The following is a 21,989-nucleotide window of genomic DNA, read 5'->3' on the forward strand; positions in this document are numbered from 1 at the left end:
ATTAAGGGGTTTGTACTTGACCCTACAAACGTCTATAGTGGATTGCTGTACTGACCTGTCAACACAGCCTGAAAGCATTCTGCTTCTGTGGCTTTGCAGGAAGCCAGGATTGAGCCTTCTCAAAGCCAGAGAAACTGTACTAACAGTCATCTTCTGGGGAAGAGCTTATTTTAGGGCTTTATTTTCATACCTTATTCATGCTAAATACATTTTAAATTACTTCTTTAAACAGCTTTGCACGAAGTGTTACATTTAGGAGACATTATTCCTCAATGACAAACCACAGAGAAAGTAGGCTACACAATGCCAGTGCACATTTTTATTACAATAAAGACAGCAGTTACCAAGCAACAACTACGACATTTGTATACATGTTTTAAGAGATCCAATAAGCCTGCGTCAGATCTTACTGAAGATAAGAGATTACACAGACAGAACCAGGTAAATGTGACAGAGGAGAGAGCTGAGCATAGTGCAATCAATGGGAGAGATCCGATTGTGCTTCCCTCCCGTCTCCGGGTCAGAGCCGTACATACATCTCCCAACTGCACGTGAGCATGCAGGTCCCATCGTGAGCCCCACTGCGTGTCTGACACAGAAAACTCGCAGAAAAGATTGCAGTGAAAGTCTTAAATTGCTCACCAGCAACACGTTTATTTCCTACCAACAGCTATTAAACCGATGCTGTTTTCTTGAGCTGTACAATTAAAAATTTAGTAACTACATCAGCTGAAGCAATCTCCTTTTCTCCTTTTGACTGTGATCCGACACAGTAAGTCCTTATAACAACAACACATTCTTGTAGAGGTGCATTCCACTCACATAGGATTTTTTTTTTTTTTAAATCTGCCAATATTAAACTGTGACACTAGCTTTGGATGAATGGCATAAGCAGGAAAAATAAAACTGATTAAAACAAGGTATTTTAAAAAATCACAATCCTTTTTCTTATTTAAAAAATGAAAATTAGGTTTTAAGATACTACAAAGTTTAAGAATATAAAAATATTTACCTTTAGAAATACCTAAGCCTACAATCACATAAAATAAGTATGAACTTAATATAAAAATCTTCATAAAAATACAGCCACCTATATTTAAGTAAGTCCTCAAAGCTGTCATACGCTGATATAAAGGTTTTGTTCAAAAATCTAGTTATGTCTAAACAGCTATTCTAGAGATTAACTTTGTAATAAGTAAAGACAAGATTAAATACTGTTGTCATTAGAGAAATTCCAGTTTGAGAAGGGATGAGAACATCTGAGGTCATCAGCCTTACGCCACGTTACATTTGTGGCAAAAGCACGACTACAGAAAATTAGTATTAAAGGAAGTAGAATTTCCACATCCCAAAGAGCAGCCTGAAATGATTGCACAAGTTCCTTGCATTTAAATGTTATAAAGCTTTATATATGTGCTTGAACTTACAGGGAGGTCCTCACTTCTGCGCCAAATGCCAGCACAAGACAAATTGCCATGAATTTTCACAATAAGAGATGAGATGGTACTTTTCTTGGCCCTTACAGAATGTGAATCATGGCTGATAGTTATTTATAAATGATAAAAATCAGTCTACCTGTTCTAGGTAGTCTGGCTAGGCTGATAGACTTTATGTGGCCAACAAGTCCATGCACAACCAATAAATAAGATTTTTTTCAAACTATGTAGTGTTCATGAAACAGTAGTAGCACAAATCTAAGCTCTACTACGTGTGACTTTTCATCTCACCTAGCTTTGCTGAACTTTAAAAAAAAATGCACATATAACATGTAGGATTTGAAAAATAAGATACTGGCTTTGTTGGCATTCTTAGTTTTGAAAAAAAATCTGTGGTCCCAAATCGGCTCTTTTGAGTTCTCAATAGCTGCAGGTAAACAACTCCTGTGCAGAACGTCGGATTTTTGCAAGCATCAAATCCCCTTTAAATTTGTAAATGGTACAAAGGTTTTTGCAGAGGCTTTAAAAACTGAGATGAGCGTTCTCTGAAGGTAAAGCACAGTGTAGTGCATATTCAAAAGAGAAATGAAATGCTTTGAAAAAAAGACAAAAAGATTCAGAAAGCTGCTTGTGTCAACATACCATGAAAACTCCCAAAGCTAAAACCGCAGTGCATATTTGAATAGGATCACTTACTTGCTAAAGTCTTTGTTTCATTGGAAAGTGGGCACAGCCCATCAGAAGTGGGTCAGCAAGCTAGAGTCCTTACACGGAACATTCATGAAGCCCAGTGATTTCAGCAGGCTTAGGCTTTATGAAAAAACATCAGCTTTTACAGGGACGAGTGGATCAAAAGTGGATTCCGGGTCCTGGGAAACACACATCAAAAGCTACTCTGTCTCATTTAAAAAATGTTACTGTTTGTTAAACAATAATGTTATTTATATTATGGTTTTTAAACAAAAATGTTATTTCAGTGATGTCTACGTGTGCTTTGCTACAGCTAAACTCAGATTCCCCCTAGACTATCAGGCTTTGGTTACAGGTTTCAAATGAGGCTGGGATCTTTCCTTTAGATACATGTGCTGAGATGTTCGGTGACAGACACCCAGCTCCCCTTCATCCAGTCAATGCACACAGCAAGAAAAACCACCAGCATTACATTTGCTACCTTCTTTTTTCTTTTAGCAGCTTTCATTGAGTACATGACCGAGTAGAGTCACAGCTGTATTCCTGCCAGGAATCAGGACACAATCACAAACTAAGAGCCCTACGTGAGCAGACAGCGTCTGATCAGTAAACTAGGTATTTAGCTACAGCAGCACAGGGGATAATAACTATGGTGTGGCAGCACTGACTGTCGGGTTTTGTTTCCCTCTGGCAGGAAATGCATTTTGAGGATCCTGTTCTTCTTTCAGCCCCACTGACAGCATGCATCCGTCTTCACATCGGTGTTACCAGAATTTTAGGACTCTTCTTGGAATTCCTAGCTCCAGTGGCTTGTTGCCCATTTCTGAAACTGAAAGCAAGTACGAGACTGAGAAGCTAGAGAATATTTTACAGACACTTACCCCTCCTAATCAGCACTGCTAAAATAACCAGGTTATGGTACTTATATAAACATTGGAAAAAAACAATGTTTCCTCTCTGAAGTATGCCCTTCTGCATGGAAGAAGCAATGCAGCAGACAACATTTAGAACTTGAATTTAATTCAGTGACTGTAATTCAGTTACTTCATTCTGTTTATGCAGGACGTCTCCAAAGGGAATGTGGTTGGACTCCAGGATTTCCAGCTACAATTCATCAACTGCAGAGCTAAAAAGCTATGGGTCAGATATATGAGAAGTCCCTAATTGTCATAAATAGCAGCGTGCCCGTATCAAAGAACCTGACCTGAGAATTCTTCTTATTCTGAAAGCATAATGACAGCTCCGTTACTGACCCCGGGTTAGATACAGGCAATTCCAAGTTATTTGTTATTTTGTTTTTCTTTTTTTTGGTTAAGGGCAAATTCCATTCACAATACACATTCTCACTAAGGCAGACAGTATTTATACATTTGCATTTCAGCTAATTCAGTTTCTCTCTACGTGAGTTTTCCAGCCCACAAGAGCAGCTAGAAAACACCATCTCTCTCCACTGCACTTGCACTATAATGTACGACACAGATTTCAGGGGGCATATTTGCTCAGAGCACCCTAAATAGAATCTGGTGGGGCAGGAGGACTGTTGCTGTTTACAGCTATACCAGCCAAACAAACAACCAGGAGAAAGAGCTGTCCTGGTGTCTCTAACCTCCCAAGGAAAAGAGGCTAGAATATCAAAAGCCTGTGCTTAATTTAGAGTAACACCTAACAAATTTATACTGAAAGAGAAAAGTGTTTTGTAACTTAAATTGTCCTACTAAATGGCTAATTTAAATGCAGAGTTAAGGAGAGGGCCTTATATCCATGTTGCTAAGTTACTTACTCCTGAAAGGGAAAAACAATACAACAAAAAACGCTTGATGTAAAAGGATGGAAAGCATTGGGAGGCATGAAGCAACAGCCCCAAAGCGATGTGAAGGTCAGCCTTGGTTTGCACGTGTCCGCTTTCAAGCACATCAACCCTCAGGTTCAGAGATTCTGGGGAAACTGTACGATGTCAAAGTCCGTAAAATTAACAACAAATCTAAAGGGCGCTTTGAAAGCTTTGATGTTTTGCAATGGATCTGATGAAATGTTTGCTCATTGTGAAAAGGGACTAGGTACAAAGAAGTCCTCAATTCCTGTGAAGTATGGGATAAATGAAAGCTGACTTACCATTTCACCTTCAGCATTTGTTCAAAGCTCTCAGGCAGAGAATTTCCATAGCTCTCTGGGAGGAACAGGGTAAGGATCCCTATCAGCACAGTCAGGCTTCCCATGAGGATATACGGTAGGACTCTGTCGTAGGCACCTGGCAGAACACAGGACGTAACAACATTAGTTTATATTCCAGACATCGCTGCAATGCAGAATTAATTTGGAACAATTAGCTGAAACCTTTATAAAATATCAAAGGTGAATCCAAACTGGGTTACATCTAGTATCTGCCAGCAAAGACGGAGACTTTTCGATTAGAACTATAATGTATGCTCTAGGACGATCACCACCTATCACTGTCCCATGCTACACCCACGTTTTTCTGGCAGCCGATAGCTTTTTGTACATTTTCAACTGGGATAGCCAACATCTTTGCAAGGTAACAGCTCTGCGGGGATCACTGCTGAAAGAAGCAAGTCTTCAGTACTGGGTTGCCATCTGGAACCAAATCCTCAGTGAAATAATTCAATGTGAGAGACGAAAGTGCTCAGAAGCAACCAAGCACTCATTAGCTGTCCGGGACTGAGCATCCTGCTGGTTCCCTGCAAAGGGAGGGAACTGACTAATGGCAGCTGAACCATTAAATGTGTGCGTGATCCTTAAGTACCCTCCTTTTTGGAAGTGGAGAAGGCATCAGCCTGCAGCGACACAAGAGGCTCTGCCCTTGGTCTGCTCAGTTTCTGGTTCTGGACGAGAAAGCAGCGGCCCCTACCAGCAGCCTGCAGCCAGTGCACAAGTGCTCAGGCAGGATGTGGGACTTTCAAATCACAATAGCACAAAAATTAAAAGGTCTCTCAGTGAAGGGATTAGCTAGGAATTAAAGTATTTCAGGTAGAGAAAGTACCAAACTGAACTTGACAGCTTTATTTTTTAGTTGGGATACAGCAGCATGCTTTATAACGTGTGGAGTAAATTAGGAGTAAAATGAAGACCCCTGGGTATTTCACACATATAGCCAGAGTTTGTCATTTCATCTCCTTCTGTGGTCATAAACTGGATGAACTGCAAGCCCGAAGTTAGCCATAGCAGATATCAGCAACTCCCAAGTTTATTCTAAAACCGCCTAAAGTTTCAGAAACTGTTCTGATGACTGGAACAAGATTTTTTAAAGACTGAGCCTATGGAAACCTGAGAGAAAACAGAAACAATAAAAACTTCATCCTGTCTACACCTATCCATTACTGCTACCTAAGCTGCAACAGAGACTGAAGACCCTAAGGAGCATCACAGTCATTGCATATTTGTGCAGCACTCAGATGGTAATGAGTGTCCAAAACCAAAAAAAAAAAGCCTAGAGGTAATTAATACTTCTGCTTACAGACCTGCTTACAAGACATGAACAATGTCTTTTTCTTTTGTGAAACTCAAAGAGCTCTGCTTCACTTCTATAGTGTACAACGTGAAACCCAAAGGGAGAGAAGGGACTTCAAAGACAGCAAATGAAGGGGCTAGCAGCTGAACCTGCGCCTCAGAAGCTCAGATAATAACTCTTCTGGGCAGTTACGTAGCTCAAGGCAAGAAATGCAAGATGTCTCACCCAGGTAAACGAAGTAAGGAGCAATGATGCTGCCCAGCCTGGAAGCCGTGGATGTAGCTCCGACTGCCATGTTTCTGACCAATGTCGGGTAGAGCTCCACATTGTAGACATAAAGCATTGAAAACGCAGATGTGATGCCAAATTTTCCGAGCATCACCAGGCCAACAGACAGGGCACTGTAATCTGGAGGAGAAAAAATTAAATCAAGATAAATAAACGAGACCCTTTGCTTATTACTTGTATTTCTTTTACCTTTCAAAGCCTCTATCGGTGTTTTTTTTTTTTTTCATTTAAAGTTGTGTTGTTTTTCTTGCGTTTGTTTTGAATTCTACAGCATATTAGCCCCATCCCCAGATCGCTTGGCTGTGGACTTCCTGCTGAGCACACTGTAGAAGGCACAAGCAGGTTTTTCACTTTTCAGGTTTTATATTTCAATCAGTGAAAGGATGTTCTTGAAATGGAACAAAATTCTGGATTATACAGTAAGGAAGCACAAGCTTAAATCCACCCTGGTTTTGCAAAATTCTATGAAGATTTGCACACAGTGAGTTCTGGGAGGCTTGCAGGGTGTTTTTGGCCTTTACACATAACCAGATAAATCACCGTGCACTTTTGGCTCTCACTTTACAAGCTGGTTCCCCTGGACTATAAAAAGCTCAGTAATCTGACACAATAAGCGAGAGCCATGTGTGACTCAGCATATGCGTATATATATAAAAAAATAAAACTAAATCACAGCCACGAGTGATCAGCATAAATTTGACCTCAGATTCCAAATTTGATCACAGCTTCCAGGAATTCCACAGACCCGTTAGACAGTAGCATCAAATACCATAACACTGTATTTAATTAAGTGACGTATCAGATCTTGTACCTGTAGGAACAAGCTGGATGAAGAGGACGACGCCACCCCCTAAAAACAAGGTGCCAGCTATTGAGTAGCGCCGAGGCAGGAAGCGGAGGAGAAGCCAGGCGATCACGTAGGATGGGACTTCAACAACCGCCAGGAGGAAGCAGTTGATGTAGACATTGCCATGCAGGTTTGGAGTGTTAAGGGAGAGGCCAAAGTAACCAACTGATGTGAAAAACCTGAGAAAAGCAATAAGAACAAATTATTCCAGAAACACCATTCTCTGAACACCTCCGGTGCTGCCTCAGAGGTTGTTACAAAACTGGGATGCTGCAAAACATTGCCACCGACATCGTGGCTTAAAAACCTCAGTGGCAACCCCAACTTTCTAATTCTGGCATCCCTTGCAGCGCTCATATCCACAGCAGCGTGCAGAGCCCTCTGATCTCTGCCCTTCCTCCATATACTGAACCAAGCACTAGGCTTTGTGGAAGTCAGTCACAAAGGCTTTTTCACTGCAACGGGCTCATTAACGGCACCTTGAAACAAGTCTGGAAAGCTTCCCACGCCAGCTACGGTCCTACTCGCAGCAAACTCCAGGGACAGGCTCTCCCACCCTCGGCAGTTTGGTTACGTCTTACTGGACTCTTCTCAACAGAGCTGGACCTTCAGGATTCAAATCTCAAGAGTGCCTTACTACGGCACGCCAAGCGTGCTAGCCAGTTCCTTTCTGCTGGGGGAAATATGTACAGAAAAGGGCCGCAGTTTGTCTACACGGCACTATTTGGTCGTCATTCCTTGTGGTTGCCCAGGCAGGGACCAGGATCCCAGTGAGACAGGCACTGCACAGAAACGCAACGAAAACGCTGGCCATGGGTCTGGTTCTGTCTCTGCTTCGAGACATTTCCCTTCAAATAGAGATTATAGAGATGGGAGCTTCTTAAAAAGCCAACAACAAAAAAAAAACCAACACAAGTTGCTATATATATTTTCTTAATTATTTCCCATCTGAGTTGAGGCTACCATCCCCACACTCGTACACATTAATGCAGTGCGGGTGCAAGGGCCGCTGAGGGGCACGAACCAGCCAAGGACCACGTGTGGGTAGGCTCCGAGGCTGAAACTTATCTAAACCTGTGCCACGTGCCCTCAAATCAGAAATCGTTCTATTGCCTGGGTACTTTAGGAATACACATTTCCTTACCACAAAAGTAATGACATAATAGTAATAGTTGCAATGTTTCGGGTTCGAAATAGGTCCAGAAGGATAGCCTTCTGCTGCTGCTGAGGCTTCGAATCCTGCATCTGAAGGAAAAAGGAAGACAAAACCAAAAAAATTCCCACACCTCAGAGCACAACAACCTTTGCACACCCACACGTCTGGGCAGTTACGAGGTTACGGCTATCCCAGGGCCCCACCAGGCAGCCCAAGCTCCGCAGCGGGGTGCGGTCCTTAGGTAGAGCTCGTCTCTGCACCCAGCTGTACTCCACGGCACCTTCCAGGCTGTGTTAAACGGGTAGCACTGGGACCTCTGCACCATGCTGACTACTTAACAAGGAGTATTACTGGCAAGAAAGATGCTCGAACACCTCCTTAAGGATCTAACGCAGTCCTTCCAGGAGTAACCTCGTGACTGAAGGCATTTTTCCGTGCACTGCACTCAGCTCTCTTCCATTCAACCTTCGCAAACGGTGTGAGATAAATGCAAGTTATCGCCCACTTTTGCTGCCTGCTGCTTGGTCTCAAAAACACGTGAGTGATCGACAGCAGACCCACCCGCCGGGGCCTCAAAGAGCCAGGTCCAAAATGAAGGACAACTGAGCTCTGGCTGTGAAGGAAAGTGCTTCCAGAGTTCCCATAGCTGGAACGTGTGCTAGAATTTACAGCGTAACCTATGCTTGGAAAAGAAATCTTCAGCCCAGCCAAAGTTTGAGCAGGATGTTCGATAAATCAATAGCGCCAGCAACGGTGTAGCATTTCTCTCCTGCAGATATCACCAAGGGGGTGCGCGGTGCTTTGCTCTCTTCCGTATCAGCAGACACAAAACGCAGGTGCTGATAAGGTGCAGAAAGGTGGGATCTGACACACAGACCCACGGTCATCCTCGGCGCAAGGCTGGAGGCGTTGCGGATTTCTCTGCGCAGGAGCCATGCCCGTGCCTCTTCAGCAGGAGCTCTGGGGGAGGACGAGCTGCCAGAGGGGGAGGCGAGCACGAAACCCAGCCGTGCTGCTGCGGCCGTGAGCCTGCTTGGTGCTAGGCTTCCTCCTCTTAACCAATAAACATGAAATGCAAGAAAAAAATCTGCCTGCAGAAGAATTTCACGTGATCCGGTGCCTTCTCTCTAGTCACACGTTTCAAGGGCACTCGTAGCATTTGGTGCTTTGTGCGACTGGAGCATCCCGTGGGGCTCCGGCACACGTGGACCTGGACTCGGTGCCCCCGTGAAGAGCCCCTGTTAAAGTGCAAACCGCTGACACCGCGCTGGGACGGGGCCGAACGCGTCCTCCTCGGGTCTCCTCCGTGCCCGAAGGGTGAAGCCAGCTGGGTCACCCTTGCCTTGAAAACCACAACCAACCACTGCTGCGGAACAGAGCTTTACTGTAAAACGCAAACAAATAAGTAAGCCCTCTGGCTTCTCATCTTGAGTTTGCTAACCCAACACTTACCTCACGCCAATGGCCAGCGCCAGCCCCTAAGAGCTGCTGTTGGAAGCCATTCCTGCCCTGGCATTTCACAACAAGTCAACTGGCCAAAGGGGAAAGCTGCTGACGAGGTAAAGTGACAGGGCACGTGAAACATACCTCCGCGGTGTCGAAAATCACAGCCGGGGCTGGAATGCCATTTATTTTTGCAGCCTTTCGGATAATGGCTTCTGCCTCTTTATATCTTCCCTGGGACATCAGCCACCGAGGGGATTCAGGAATGATCCTGCAATAAGTTTCAGAATAAATGACTCAACGTTTTCACAGAAGTAAGGCATTATTAAAACCACATGTACAGTTTTTTTTGAACTACGCTCTCATCTCGCAAAATTACTTGTGGTTGAACATGGTCAGCGCAGAAGCATGCAGGCAATGTAATTCATGAACGCGTCCCACTGGGACCAGCGAAAGAGCTCAAGTGCATGGGATGTGCTTATCCTCCTGCTGAAGGAGATGCATGAGCCTTTCTCCTGGGGGGCTGCCTTTTTTCTTCTTTTATTTTTTTTCTTTTTTAAAGAATAACTGATGTCCACCAGAAAAGACTGATGTAACTGGACAAACAGAAAAATGGGGGTAGCTTAACCATTGTTAAGCAAAATTATTCTTAGGAAACTGCATAGAGAGTGGAAATGCTTTAAATGCACAGAGGGTATATTTAAAGGTTCTGTGTCACAGGAATCTATATACAAACCTCACAATTCTGCCACAGATCTGATGCAGGCTCTCCTAGGCGAAGGACAGAGGCACTGTCCCCATGCAGAGCTGATGACATTTTTTAATCAATTCCAAAGGTGCTGAGTGAATTAACGCCGACCACGGGACAGAAAAATCTCACCTTTCCTTAACTAAATCCTTTGACCTTAACAAATGCTTCCTCACTCCCTTTAGCCAGCAGTAATTTCAGGGCGCCTGTCAAGCTGAGAACAGCGGTAACTTTTCCTAATCTGTTTTTTCAGCCTTCTGGGGCAGAGCACCCACGGGCAAGTGAGGGCGCACCTACAGCAGAAGGTGGATGAGAAGATGGTGGTGGGGATGAAAAAAAACATGGGCTCAGCCACTGAGACAAGAGCATGGGACGGCTCAGAGGAGCTGAGTGGTTATGAGGGACCTAGGGGGCCCTCACAAGGTCCCCACCTCTGCTGGGTTTCAGCGTGAGCTCTCTTCTTGGCTTTCAACGCCAGCAGGGCTGTGGGCACTCTTGCTTTGGCAGCCAAAGCAACGCCCGGGAGCGCACACCTCTGCCGGACGACATTTAGTGCAGTTACCTGCCGGCTTTCCGCTCAGATTATAGTACCCATCAGCAGCTGAATCCTCATTAAACATGGCTTAAAGAAAAGAGCAGGGAAGAAACGTTAGACGGAATCATCCAGCACTACCACAGCTACGAGGTGGTTAACAGCGTCCAGAGCTAGGGGACGAACAAAGTTTCCAAGCTGCTCCGGAGAGCCGGTGGGAAAAGTGCCCCCAGGCACACGGTGAGCACCAGGGAGGATCAGCGGGCAGGTAACTGGGCCGAACACAGCCAAAACAAAAACGAAACACAAAGCAAAAAAAAAAAACAAACCACTGGGCCCCAGAGATAATCGGGCACAAAGGGGAGAGCATCGGGCGCATTGCACTCACCACCAGAGCGGGATGCAGAACAGCCCCGGGACGGTGAGCGCCAGCAGCAGCATCCGCCAGTCTCTGATGAAGTAAGCAAACAGTGGCAGCAACATGTAGCCAATTGCAAAAAATATGCAAACTCCTAATGTAGAGAATATAATACGAACTGATTTGCCAAGAATTTCTGTGCCTGTTTAAAACAAGGGAGGTTGGATTAGCATTACAACTCGTTCTTTGCAAACACGACTAAATACTTTACTGCATTTACAAAACAAAGCTAAACAATGTTAGAAAAGAGCAGTTTATCTTATATAACACTTTAATTGACACTGCCAAGGAGTAATGATCCAAAAGGTGATGATCATTACAGAGCTATTAGTATGGGGGGAGTTCCTCCAGATTTTCAGCGTTCAGACCTGCCCAGGAAATAAAAATGCCAGGGACTGTCGGGGGCTCCCAGGGCAAGGAGCAGCTTCTGCTTGCTGTGATTAACGCGCTGTCCGGCACAGGTGGGGGCAGACCGGGGCCAGCAGACTGCCAGGAGCCTTCCTGATGTGCTTGAATAAGAAACAGGCTTTGCCCCCTTTCACCAGTTTGGGATTTAACGCTCAGAAGTGGGGTGACAGGGCACCAGTTCACAGCGAGGTGGGATCTGGTGCTGGGTGTATTTTCTGGAACCGGCTGTGACACCAGAGCGGCACGCGGGGGTTGCAGGATAAAAAGGGAAGATACCAATGTCTGACAACGCTCCTGCCCCAGCAACCAGGCATCGCCAAATGACAGCGTACGGCACCAGCTGCGCCATGCACAGCCCAGCGCCAACCTAACATCCACTGAGAAAAATTGGAGACGTTGTGAGCCTTCACAAGCACTTCATCTCCAGTGCAATACCCTGCTTAACAGGGGTAACGCTTTGTTAAGTCTCTGCTTAACACATCGCATGCACATCCAGAGGTCCTCCTCACTTCTCATCGAGTTCCCAGACCCAGGTCTACAGAAATTTCCTCTCTGTCTGGAGCACTGGAAGTGCCACAGCTCCCACAGTTGAGTCAATTAACAAACAAATTACGCCGAGCTAACAGGAGGGTCTCGGGAAGTCTGCGGGGCGTGATTTAGCTATGTAGCATGCTAAAACCCTTAATATTGCAGAGCAATAGGAAAAAAAGACCAAAGACTTAAAAACCAACCAACCAAACCAAAAACCTATTTAATAGCTACAAGAGTTTCCATTTCAGAAGCTTGGGGTAACTGAATAAATTCACAAGAAGACGAAAACAAGGACTCGTAGGGACAGGAAGGGTGTGTTAAAAAATAAACTGTGCTGTCATCCTCTACTGATGGCTCTTGCTTGGGGGCATCTGGGGAGACGTCTGCTCCTTGAAGCATTGTTTTATACCTGTTAAGCAGTATGGTAAGATGTAGGATTTGTGGCATTACAAAGCCAATACGAGATAATATCTTTCAGCTATATTTCTCTTCTGTCTCTCCTCTTCCCTTATTCTCTTGGCAATAGCAATCCTGGGATGACAGCAGCATGCCTTCACAAACCTGTGTGTTGTTTTACAGTCTCAGAACTTGAACATGGAAAAAAACCACGACCTACAACTAAGGAAAAACTGGCAGAAAAAGCTGGTTTGAACGCAGAACGTGTAACAGGGACTGAGCCTGTGCATGGGGAGGTAAGACACGCTAACAGCGGGCTTCCAGCCGTTCGGATGTCGAGAGCTGGGATGGGAACCGAAAGGAGAAACCCGTGGGAAACCGGTCACTGGCAAAAACAAAAACCCCAAACCCAGCTGGTGCTGGGGAGTGCCAGCGCTGCAGCACAGCAGGGATTTACCCGTGCTGGTGCCACTGCTCCCCCTGAGCTGGAGTCACAGCATCCACCTACGCCAGACAGCACAAGGGCAGCGCCTCCAGGGCACAGGGAAAGGGAGCAAGCCTGGGAGCAGGAGCCCACCCGCTGGACGGGGTTTCTATAGGAGCCACTCTTCCTCCTGTGGGTGCATTCCCCCACCCAGCACCCTTGTCGTGTGCTGATTTTTGGGAGCTCCTGGCTGGGCTGGAGGAGCAGCGGGGGCGTGCAGGGCGCTCAGCTGCACGTTTTAGGGTGGGAAGCGCCGTGCTGCAGGAGTGCCTCTACTGAGGACAGACAGCTGATGACTAACCGCAATTAGGGAGATAACTCCTAAATTGCTTTAGCTTAATCCTGTCCTTAGTAAGAGCCCGCAGGCTTCCGGGGGAGTGGGAAGAAACACTGAGCACCCGAGGCACCTCCTGAGAGCTGGGAACGGCTCCGCCGAGCACCGGGTTGCAGAAGGAGCACCACGGCACACCAGGTGCCAGCAGGCTGCACCCAAACGTGCTCAGCACTGCGCTGGGAGCAGCTGCCCCACCTCTCAGCAGCGGGTGCTGCCAGGGTGCTCTGGGCCCCCCCAGCTCTGCCAAGTGCAGCACCCCAAAACCGCAGCCCCGCGTCCCTGCCTCCAGCACTGCCCCACGCTCCCTGGGGAAACGCGGGGTGAGCTCGTGCCCGATGTCACCCGAAGAGGTGACATCAGGAGCTACAAATTCTGACACCACTGGGTTAAAAGCCCACACAGGAGGCCGCACGCTGTGCGTGGAAACTGCTTTGCCCCGAGGGCTAACTGCCCAGAGCCCTCTGCAAACAGGGGGTGGCCAGGGAGGAACCCAAAACGGTGCTGCTGGCTCAGCCCTGCTCCTGCTGATAACAGCTCTCAGCCTCCCTCGAACTTTTCCTCCAAAGAGCACAGAAATAATGTTTGTGTTGATGTTTCCTGCACTCCTCTTTTTCTCTAAACCTGTAGAAAGCACAAGCTATAACTATTTGAAGAGATTCCTTACAGTAGCCAAGAGAAAAAAAAAAAAAACACAAAACATGCTGGCCTAAATTAGGAATTTTACCAGTGAGGATTTGGTGCCATCTCTAATTAACCAATGCAAGTTCAGAGGAAAAAAAACAACAGTACGTTAAGCAAGCATTTAATCTAATAAAGGCATATCCATACCCAGTATGAAGGCCACCACGTAGTTAGAGATCTGCCCCATCCCCACTATGAGGAAGAGCACTGTGAACATCTCCCAGCTGGCGGAGAAGATCTGCAGGAAGCTGAAGCCCGTCTGCACGGCCATCGTGGAGAAGAGGATGCTCTTCCTGCCAAACCTGGCGCCAAGGACAAAGGAGACGATTATTTAATTCATTCATGGAGCAGGGCTATGCAAAAGAGTGCAAGGGAGCATAAATATCCAAATTCAGGTGACACTGCTTAGCTGAAGTTAAATTTTTTATGACTTTTATGTATTATTTCCATAAGACCTAAAAAAATTAAATTTCCAAGACCTAGGAAATAAATCAATAAAAGAAATCAAGAGCAGAAACTTCAGGTTGTCACTAGACAGGAGCTAAGGAGCCCAGACAGTAGTATATAGGTGAGAAAAACTCTGAGATTGCAAGCCATGCAGCCCAAGGTTAGGAAACGATGGCGCTTAGGCTGCTGGCATCTACAGAGCATAACGCCACTGCAGTTTGGATGTGTTATCTAACTTTATCAGCTGGTTTCACCTCACCTGGGCTCAGAACACACACGGTTGTTGACAAAACTTTTCCAAAAAGCAGCGAATGCTAGCAGGGCCCGCTGGCTCGCCAGCTGCTCGGGCATGCACATCTTATCAGATGTTGCCAGGGGGCACCAGAGGGATTTAGCGATAATCTTCTCTCCTCTCAAACAGTAACGCTGCCTGACTTTTGCACCAGGGGCAGGAGATTAAATTTGGATCACGTGGAATTTAATACTCATGGCTTTGGGATTAAGTCTCACGTTGAGTTTTGACCCCCCCCCCCCCCAAGATGTCCCACCCCAGCCGCAGCGGCACAGGGCGGGGATGGCCACGGGGGCTGCAGCAGGGATGGGGACACGCAGGAGGAACGGGTGTTAGGCACTGGACACCTGTAAGGCCAAAACTTGATTGCTGCTGAGACAATTGTTAAATGCCTGTTGTATTTTTTTGGCGTTTTACATCTACATAGTTAGATGGCATCCCATCGTTGCTATTCATTTACAGGTTCTTAATTTCATTTCCAGCGAACCATCTCATCCAACAAGACACGTTGGAGCTCCCACTCAAAGGCCAACTTTTGCCTTACAGCTCCAACGACAGACTCCCAGTTAATGTGTGACAATGAACGAGACATTTATAGCTACCAGAAAGGGCGGACAAAGGAACGAGCTTGGGACTGAAGCGAAGACCAGCTCACCAAACTGCAAGGCTGCAGACGTGCAGAGACCAGTCGCTGGCTTCCTGACACGTCCAAATGGCAGCAGTTCCACGTGTGCTGAGGGTGAAGGTTGGGATTTTTACAGAAATTCAGCCAATTACCTGATTTTGATCAAAAGCCAGAGAACTGGACTTCAAAGTCCCTTATCCTTCCCTAAAGCACGCTCGCCAGCCGCGGCTGTTCCTGAGGTTTTGCCCTGCTCTGCTCCCGAGCGAAGCCGGCGGCAGTGGCGTTACCTGTCCGAGAGCTGCCCCGAGATGAAGGAGCCGATGAGGACGCCCACGAAGAACAGGGACGTCGTCAGCGGCACTTTCCAGTCGTCCTCGCACACCAGGTTCCACTGCAAGAGAAGGGCCCGCGCTCAGATCTGCCCCGAAGCAGCCTGGCACTGCCCAGGAGGGCGCCGATTTCCCCGTATTGTAGCCCAGTTCCCCCCCATCCTCTCCCCGTCCCTCCCAGTGGCTGGGGCTGTGAGGTCCCTGCTGCTGGCGTGCGCCCATCCTGCACCCACCGGGCTCCCCGCACCCTGAGCTGGGTCCCCATGGGGTGCTCCTGGGGACAGCTCGCCTGGCCTCCCTGGTGCAAAACCCGCTGCATTCCTCTGGCTTATGGGTTTGAGAGAAAGTACGCAAGAGCATGCACAGAGCGAAATCTCTTTTCTCCATCCCACAGAGATTTACTTCTTTTAAATCCCTCCTCCCCCTGGCATCCTCATGGGCGGCTCCGTGCTCGCTGCTCGTCCTCGCGGCCGGGACCGGAGGCTTGGGACAGGAGCCAGCGTGGAAACTTCCACCCGGCGCCTCCCGTCGCCCCACGCAAGACTTAAAAAAATGAAATCAGCGCAACGAGCCTCGGTGCACCCGAGGGAGAGCTGAGCACGCATCTGCCAGGGCTTGCTCACGTCCCGGGGAGCGATCCCCCGGTCAGGGCACACCCGCCGGGGGTGCTGCTGGACACACTTCAAACAGGTCGGTCGCAGCTTAGATAATTGTACCACGAAGGTAGGCTAATCAGGCTCAGATCAAAGTACAGCATCATTTTAATAATTAGCCTTGCTATCAGGGAGCGGGGACGTCGCCTTTACCGGGACGCAGCCTCTGCCTGGGGGGCGGAGGGGCTGAGCGGGGCGCTGAGCAGCACCAGGGGGGGAACGCGGGCTGAGGCTGCCCCCAGCACAGAAGCACCGGGCCAAAAGGAGCGACACGGGCTTTGGAGAGGGATCCCGACACCGTCTGACAGCACTCCCTGTCCTGCCAAAGTGAAACCAAACAACTGGCATTTCAAACCCACAGCCCGTGCCCGCTCCTGAAAACGCACAGCGCATCCTCTGCAACACAGGAGTCCTGCGGCCTGGGGCTGAAATGCACCTCAGATGCTTAAATCTGATTTATTTCAAAAGGAAACTGTCTCGTCCCTGCTGGGAGGAATAGGTGGGTAGGTGTGGGCCAGGCCTGGGCGGTTATCTCTGTTTATCTTAATTGTATTTGATAAGATAGGAGGGAGGGCGTGGGCCAGCAGGGCTCGGATGCTTCCAGGGATGCTGGACTTGGGAAATATACACAGGGATCTGTTTCACTTTTCAAATGAAATGGAGATTAAAAAAAAAAAAAAAAAGAAAAAAGGTGAAGGTGCGAATCAAGCCCTGGATGTTCCTAGAAAAACTGAGAGGACAGGGAACAAGGCAGCAGGTTCCCAGATTGCCATCTCCAGACTCGTACCGCTTTGTACGCTCAGCACAGCCTTGGGGAAGCCGGTGAATAACGAGGTGGCAGACCTCGCAGCCCGTACAGAACATCACTCAGGATATGAAAATCCGACCCCTGCTCACTCCAACCAGCAGGGGAGGTCGGGCCGTTGTCCCCGGCGGTCTCCGACTCCGACCCATCCCGTCTGCACGCTCTGCTTGGACACCGAAGAGCTGCTTTGGGAAATGGGGAGGCTTCCTGACACACACGCAGCCCCACAGGCTGGAAACAAAGCCCCTGTGATTAACATTTGCTGTTATTTAATTACAGCACCGCTGCACGCCCTGCTCAGGGCAGCAGCCTGTGCCTGCTTCTGCTCTGCCAGGCTCGAGGCGTGGGGTCGGCATTTCCAAAACGACTTCTAAAAGGCACTTTGGCTACAGCCTAAAACCAGCTAACTAATAATTTGCCCACGAAACTGCATTGCTCCCTGCATTTCCCAGCTGCCTACCTTTTCCCATGGCATACTACAGAGAGAAAAAAAATAACAATACCGGGTCGAGCCCTTAAAACTTGCAGGATGTGGTAAGGGTGTGCAGCGGCCGGCTGGTGGGGAAGGTTTTCTTTCTATAGGAACTCGCTGTATTTGACCAGAAAACACACAAACACAGTGAAATCCGTCTGACCCCAGGTATAGCTGGAGCTGCTGAGCAGAAAGGTGCCCCTTATATGAACTTAGGTGAAGTTCACCAAATCCTCCATCGAACACGACCCTTCCTGCCCCCGCCGCTCATGCCTCTGCAGCCCCGGCACCACGGCAGTCCCTGCAAGCAGCACTGGCTTCTTGGGAAAAAAAAAAGGGACATTTAACTTATTTCAGCTCCTCCTCAAGGACGGTGCCCATCCCAGCCTGTGCCCAGCACACAGGAGCTGAACCACCTGCAGCCACGACGTCCAAACTCTCTGCTGGAGGAATTATTCATTAACCAGCAAATAAGTAATTCTCTAACATCTCGGGCTAAGCACGCTGCAGAACAAAGTTCGTGTAAGCGTCCACGCGAGTTCCTTTTACCACTAGGAATTAGAGCTGCTCGAGAATGCTGCTGGATCGCTTTTTGGCCATCGCATCCCCGGGACCCTTGTTCCCAAGCTCCCGGCTTCCAGAAGGGTGAACTCTGCCGGCGTGGCCAGCGGGGATGCTGCGGGTCGACGAGTTTTGCGAACCGACCGGTCGGTCGGTCTGCTCATCGCTGCTGGGAAAAAGCCGCAGGGGAAGAGACAAATCCTTCAGATGCCTTCGCATCGCAGCACCTCCCACCCAGCTTCGTACAGGGAAGCTGCTCACCCCTGCTGATCCCCAGCCCCCTGCCTCCCCCGGGAATTCAGCCCCAGGCTGGGCGCAGGGGGCTGAGCAGCGCCCGCAGGTGAGCGGGGAGCAGCCTGCAGCACCGCCGTGGACGCTCGCAGGGCTCCTGCAGCAGGGGCACGCACCGTGCAGCGCCGTGGTGCTGCAGGACAGCCCAGAGCACCTCTCAGGGAGCTGACGGCCCAGCGCCGGGGCGTTATGTGCGTGTAAGTGCCCTGCTCCAGAGGGCAAAACCGCTGCTTGCGCTTGAGCCTCTAGTGACAGCCAGATCTGAGCACCGCTCTCTGGAATTAGAGCAGAATTAGGTTAAGTTCCAGGCGAAAACCCACAGCATAGCAAAAATACGTATGTTAACACTTAAATTAATTTCAAAGCACAGATGGCGGAAACTGCGGGAACGGCCAGGGAGGAGCAGCCCCGCTCTGTGTCAGAGCCCGCCCGGCTGGCTCGAGCCCTCCCTGCAAGTGCCGGCAGCGCTGACCTGGTGCAGCGGCCACACCGGCCACCTGGTCAGAAAAAAACCATCATTTTTATGTGGGACAACCTGACCGACACCCTCAGCCCCCTGACCTCGTTATGTCCTTTTTCTCCTGTGTTTTGGACACATGCACTTTGCTGACATCATCTCCACTTTAAGACCTACCATATGACTGAGCTTGGGACCCTTTGTTCCAGGGAATTCAGCACATCCCCAGATAACACCAGCACCGGGCTGGCACCTCCCAGCCTGCTCCTTTCAAGCAGCAGTAACAGGATTTGATGCAGCTGCATGAATCAGATGCAACCTCCAGCGCCCAATCCCGTAGCCATCAGGTTTTGCCCCTCAGCTGAGTTCCTCAGCTGAAGATGTTTTTTTCCGTCGAGCTTTCCTGATGGCATGTCCAGGCTCGTCTTTGTTATGCAGAGAGAAACGTTGGGCACAAAAATTATCATCACAAGTTTAACCGAGCTGCTTCTTCTCATGGTTTCATCACTGCCCGCTTTCCTTGTTTTAAAACGGAATTCAGTATCTTTCCCAAACGTTCGTGCCATTTTAAACAAAACAAGTATCCTCTTCCATCTGGCCTACAGATGGGAACCTGACACTTGGTCTCCACCATCCGAGTGTGTTATTTCCCCTCGGGTGCGCTCCAGGTCCCGTGGCAAACCCCACTGCCAGCACAGGCTGGCTGGGGGTCACTGCCCTGAGCATCCCTTTCTGCTGCACGTGTCTGCCCGCAGCACGTGTCCTGCAGCTGGGACGTCGCCACGGTTCGCCCACGGCCAGGACCGGGGGAGCTTCCCGAGGGATGGGGACTGAGCACAGCTGCTGGCAGGGGAGATGCACGCATGGGCTACACGTGTCGATGGGCACGCGAGGGGCATCCCTGCCCCGTGTCCTGCCCTCTCCGAGCCTTTCCCCATTCACCTTCCTCTCCCACACGCCTCAGTGCAGCTGAACCCACGTCTGCCCACCCCTGCCCGTGCCCCCACGCCCCCCTGGCACAGCCCCACAGCCGTGCCCGGCCAGCAGGATGGCTCCTGGTGGCGATGTCCCTGCTGAGTCACCGCGGCTGCAGACGAGGGGCAGGCACCTGCTCCCTGCCCACGCCGCGCACCCCGAGCGCGATCCATCGGGTGCACCAGCGGGGTTAATCCTTCCACCACTGAGCCCGATCGGGGCAGCACCCGGCTCCCCAAAGCTGTGCGGAACCCCAAGCCTGAGGTTTCCCTGAGAGCCCTCTCATGGCTGCAGTGACCTTGAGCTGTGTGGGATCTCCTGTCCCCTCCCAGGCCACTTGGAGCGACCCCGGGTGACGCCGCCTGTCCTGGGGCACGCTGCCCGGCCCACGGGGCCTGCCCGCTGCCAAACCCCAGCGCCGCGGGCGTGGGTTGAGCCCGTTATTCCTTTAACCCTGTCACACAACGCCGAAGAGCGAGAGCGGCTCCGCAGCTTTAGGGTATCGCGTTTTCCTCCTTTATCGCAGCTCGCCACCAGACGTGCAGACAGCCTGTCCCTGCTGGTGCACCGAAACCCCAAACAAGCGCTTCCATGACCGCCACCGCTGATGCTCCCACGACGCCTTGTGTGGATGTTGTATGGACTTAAAACCGGCAGCTTGGCCACAGCCTCAGGGCCAGGCTCACGCAGGAGCCGGCAGCAGCAGCCCCCAGCACCCAGTTCCACCAAGTCACCCAACGTGGACCTGGCGGCCACCAAAGGCGGCGCTGGGGCTGGCAGCACTGGCACAGGGCGCTGGGGCTGGTGAGGACCCGCAGCCGGCACCGCGCTGCCCAGCCCCAGCAGGGCTCTGCCGGGGGTGCCTGGTGGTGTCCATGTCCCCGTCCAGTGTCCATGTCCCCGTCCGGTGTCCATGTCCCCGTCCGGTGTCCATGTCCCCGTCCGCAGCGGGGCTGGGAACCAGCGACCGGGGGGGGGACCTGCCAGGAGGGTGAGCGGGCCGCAGCCAGCTGCCACCCGTCTATTTTCAGCCCTCACCTCCCCGCCACGGGAAAGCCCTCTGCAAACAAACCAGGCTGGGGTTTCCACCGGACGCTCGGCAGCGATAACCCGGACGGGCTGCACGGCTCCCCCCCCCCGTCCCCCCGAGCCCGGCAGCACCTCCCCTCCTCCCGGACCCTTCCCCTCGCCCCCCTGCCCCTTGGCGATGCCCCCACCCGCCTCCGACGGGCCCCCCCGGCGGCGCACCTCGGTGACGATGGTGGAGCGGTAGACGTCTCGGCTGTACTCCCAGCCGTCCAGGCACGGCTCCTGCTCCAGCTCCCCCAGCTCCACGTCGGAGCCGGGCCGCAGCCCCAGCGCCGAGAAGTTGGCGAGCGCGGCCAGGCGGTAGCGGCGGCAGCGGCTCGGCTCCTCCCGGCCGCCGCGCAGCTCCAGCGGGATGCTGGCGTTCAGCCACTCGCCGCTCAGGTTGGCGCCGCGGGGCACGGCGCACCGGTGCGCGGGGGTGCCGGCCAAGAAGACGGCCGACATCCCGTTGAAGCCGTTGGGGACGATGCTGGCGCTGAGCAGGAAGAAGACGAGGCGCTGGAAGCGGCCCCACTCGCCCAGGAAGGCGGACACCTCCTCGTAGTCCCGCATGGCTCTCCCCTCGCCTCTCCGCGGCTCTGCGCGCCCCCGGGACGCGGCTCCGCCCCGGCACGGCTCGGCACGGCCCGGCCCGGCCCCCGAAGAGGCGGCGCGTCCCGGAGGGCACCCGCGGCCCCGGCCCCGGGAGGGCGCTGCCGGTCCCGGGGCTCCCCGTGCAGCATCCCTGCTGTAAGGAGCCTGCTTTGGCAGGGGGGTTGGACCCGATGATCTTTCGAGGTCCCTTCCAACCCCTTTGTGCTTCTGTGATCCCCGGGGCGGGCAGCCCGGGGGCGCCCCCCGCAGCCGGGGCTCTCCCGGCCCTGCCTCCCGCGGCGCTTTCCGCCCAGCCCGGAGCGCGGCCGGCCCCACGGCAGCTCCCTCCCGGCAGAAGGGGGCCGGAGGGGGATGAGGAGCACCGAGCGTTTGTCATCCCCTGCGGCACAACGTCTGCTTGGCAGCGGCGTCAGCCGAGGTCGGCAGCGGCTGCTCCGGAGGGTCCTGGGGCAGCTCTGGCCCCGGGAGAGAAGCCCTGTGCGCCCCAGTTTCCTATCTGTTATCTGTCCCTGCCTTACACATGACTCCTAGCTTGCCTGCA

The 21,989-nt window shown here is 50.9% G+C and overlaps 1 protein-coding gene across 1 annotated transcript; it reads right to left on the minus strand.

The window, feature by feature from the left end:
- Positions 1–292: 292 nt before the first annotated feature.
- SLC22A4 (solute carrier family 22 member 4) lies at positions 293–21,472 on the minus strand. The gene is made up of 10 exons (XM_066977237.1): positions 21,014–21,472; positions 15,510–15,613; positions 14,006–14,160; positions 10,995–11,166; positions 9,471–9,597; positions 7,872–7,972; positions 6,692–6,906; positions 5,818–6,000; positions 4,239–4,374; positions 293–2,955 (listed from the first exon to the last, which is right to left on the minus strand). Exons 1-10 carry the CDS (start codon positions 21,404–21,406, stop codon positions 2,880–2,882), a joined length of 1,662 nt encoding a protein of 553 aa, XP_066833338.1. The 5' UTR covers positions 21,407–21,472; the 3' UTR covers positions 293–2,879.
- Between the last annotated feature and the right edge of the window lie 517 nt (positions 21,473–21,989).

Source organism: Anser cygnoides, chromosome 14 (genome assembly GCF_040182565.1).
Source record: "Anser cygnoides isolate HZ-2024a breed goose chromosome 14, Taihu_goose_T2T_genome, whole genome shotgun sequence".
Lineage (NCBI taxonomy): Eukaryota > Metazoa > Chordata > Aves > Anseriformes > Anatidae > Anser > Anser cygnoides.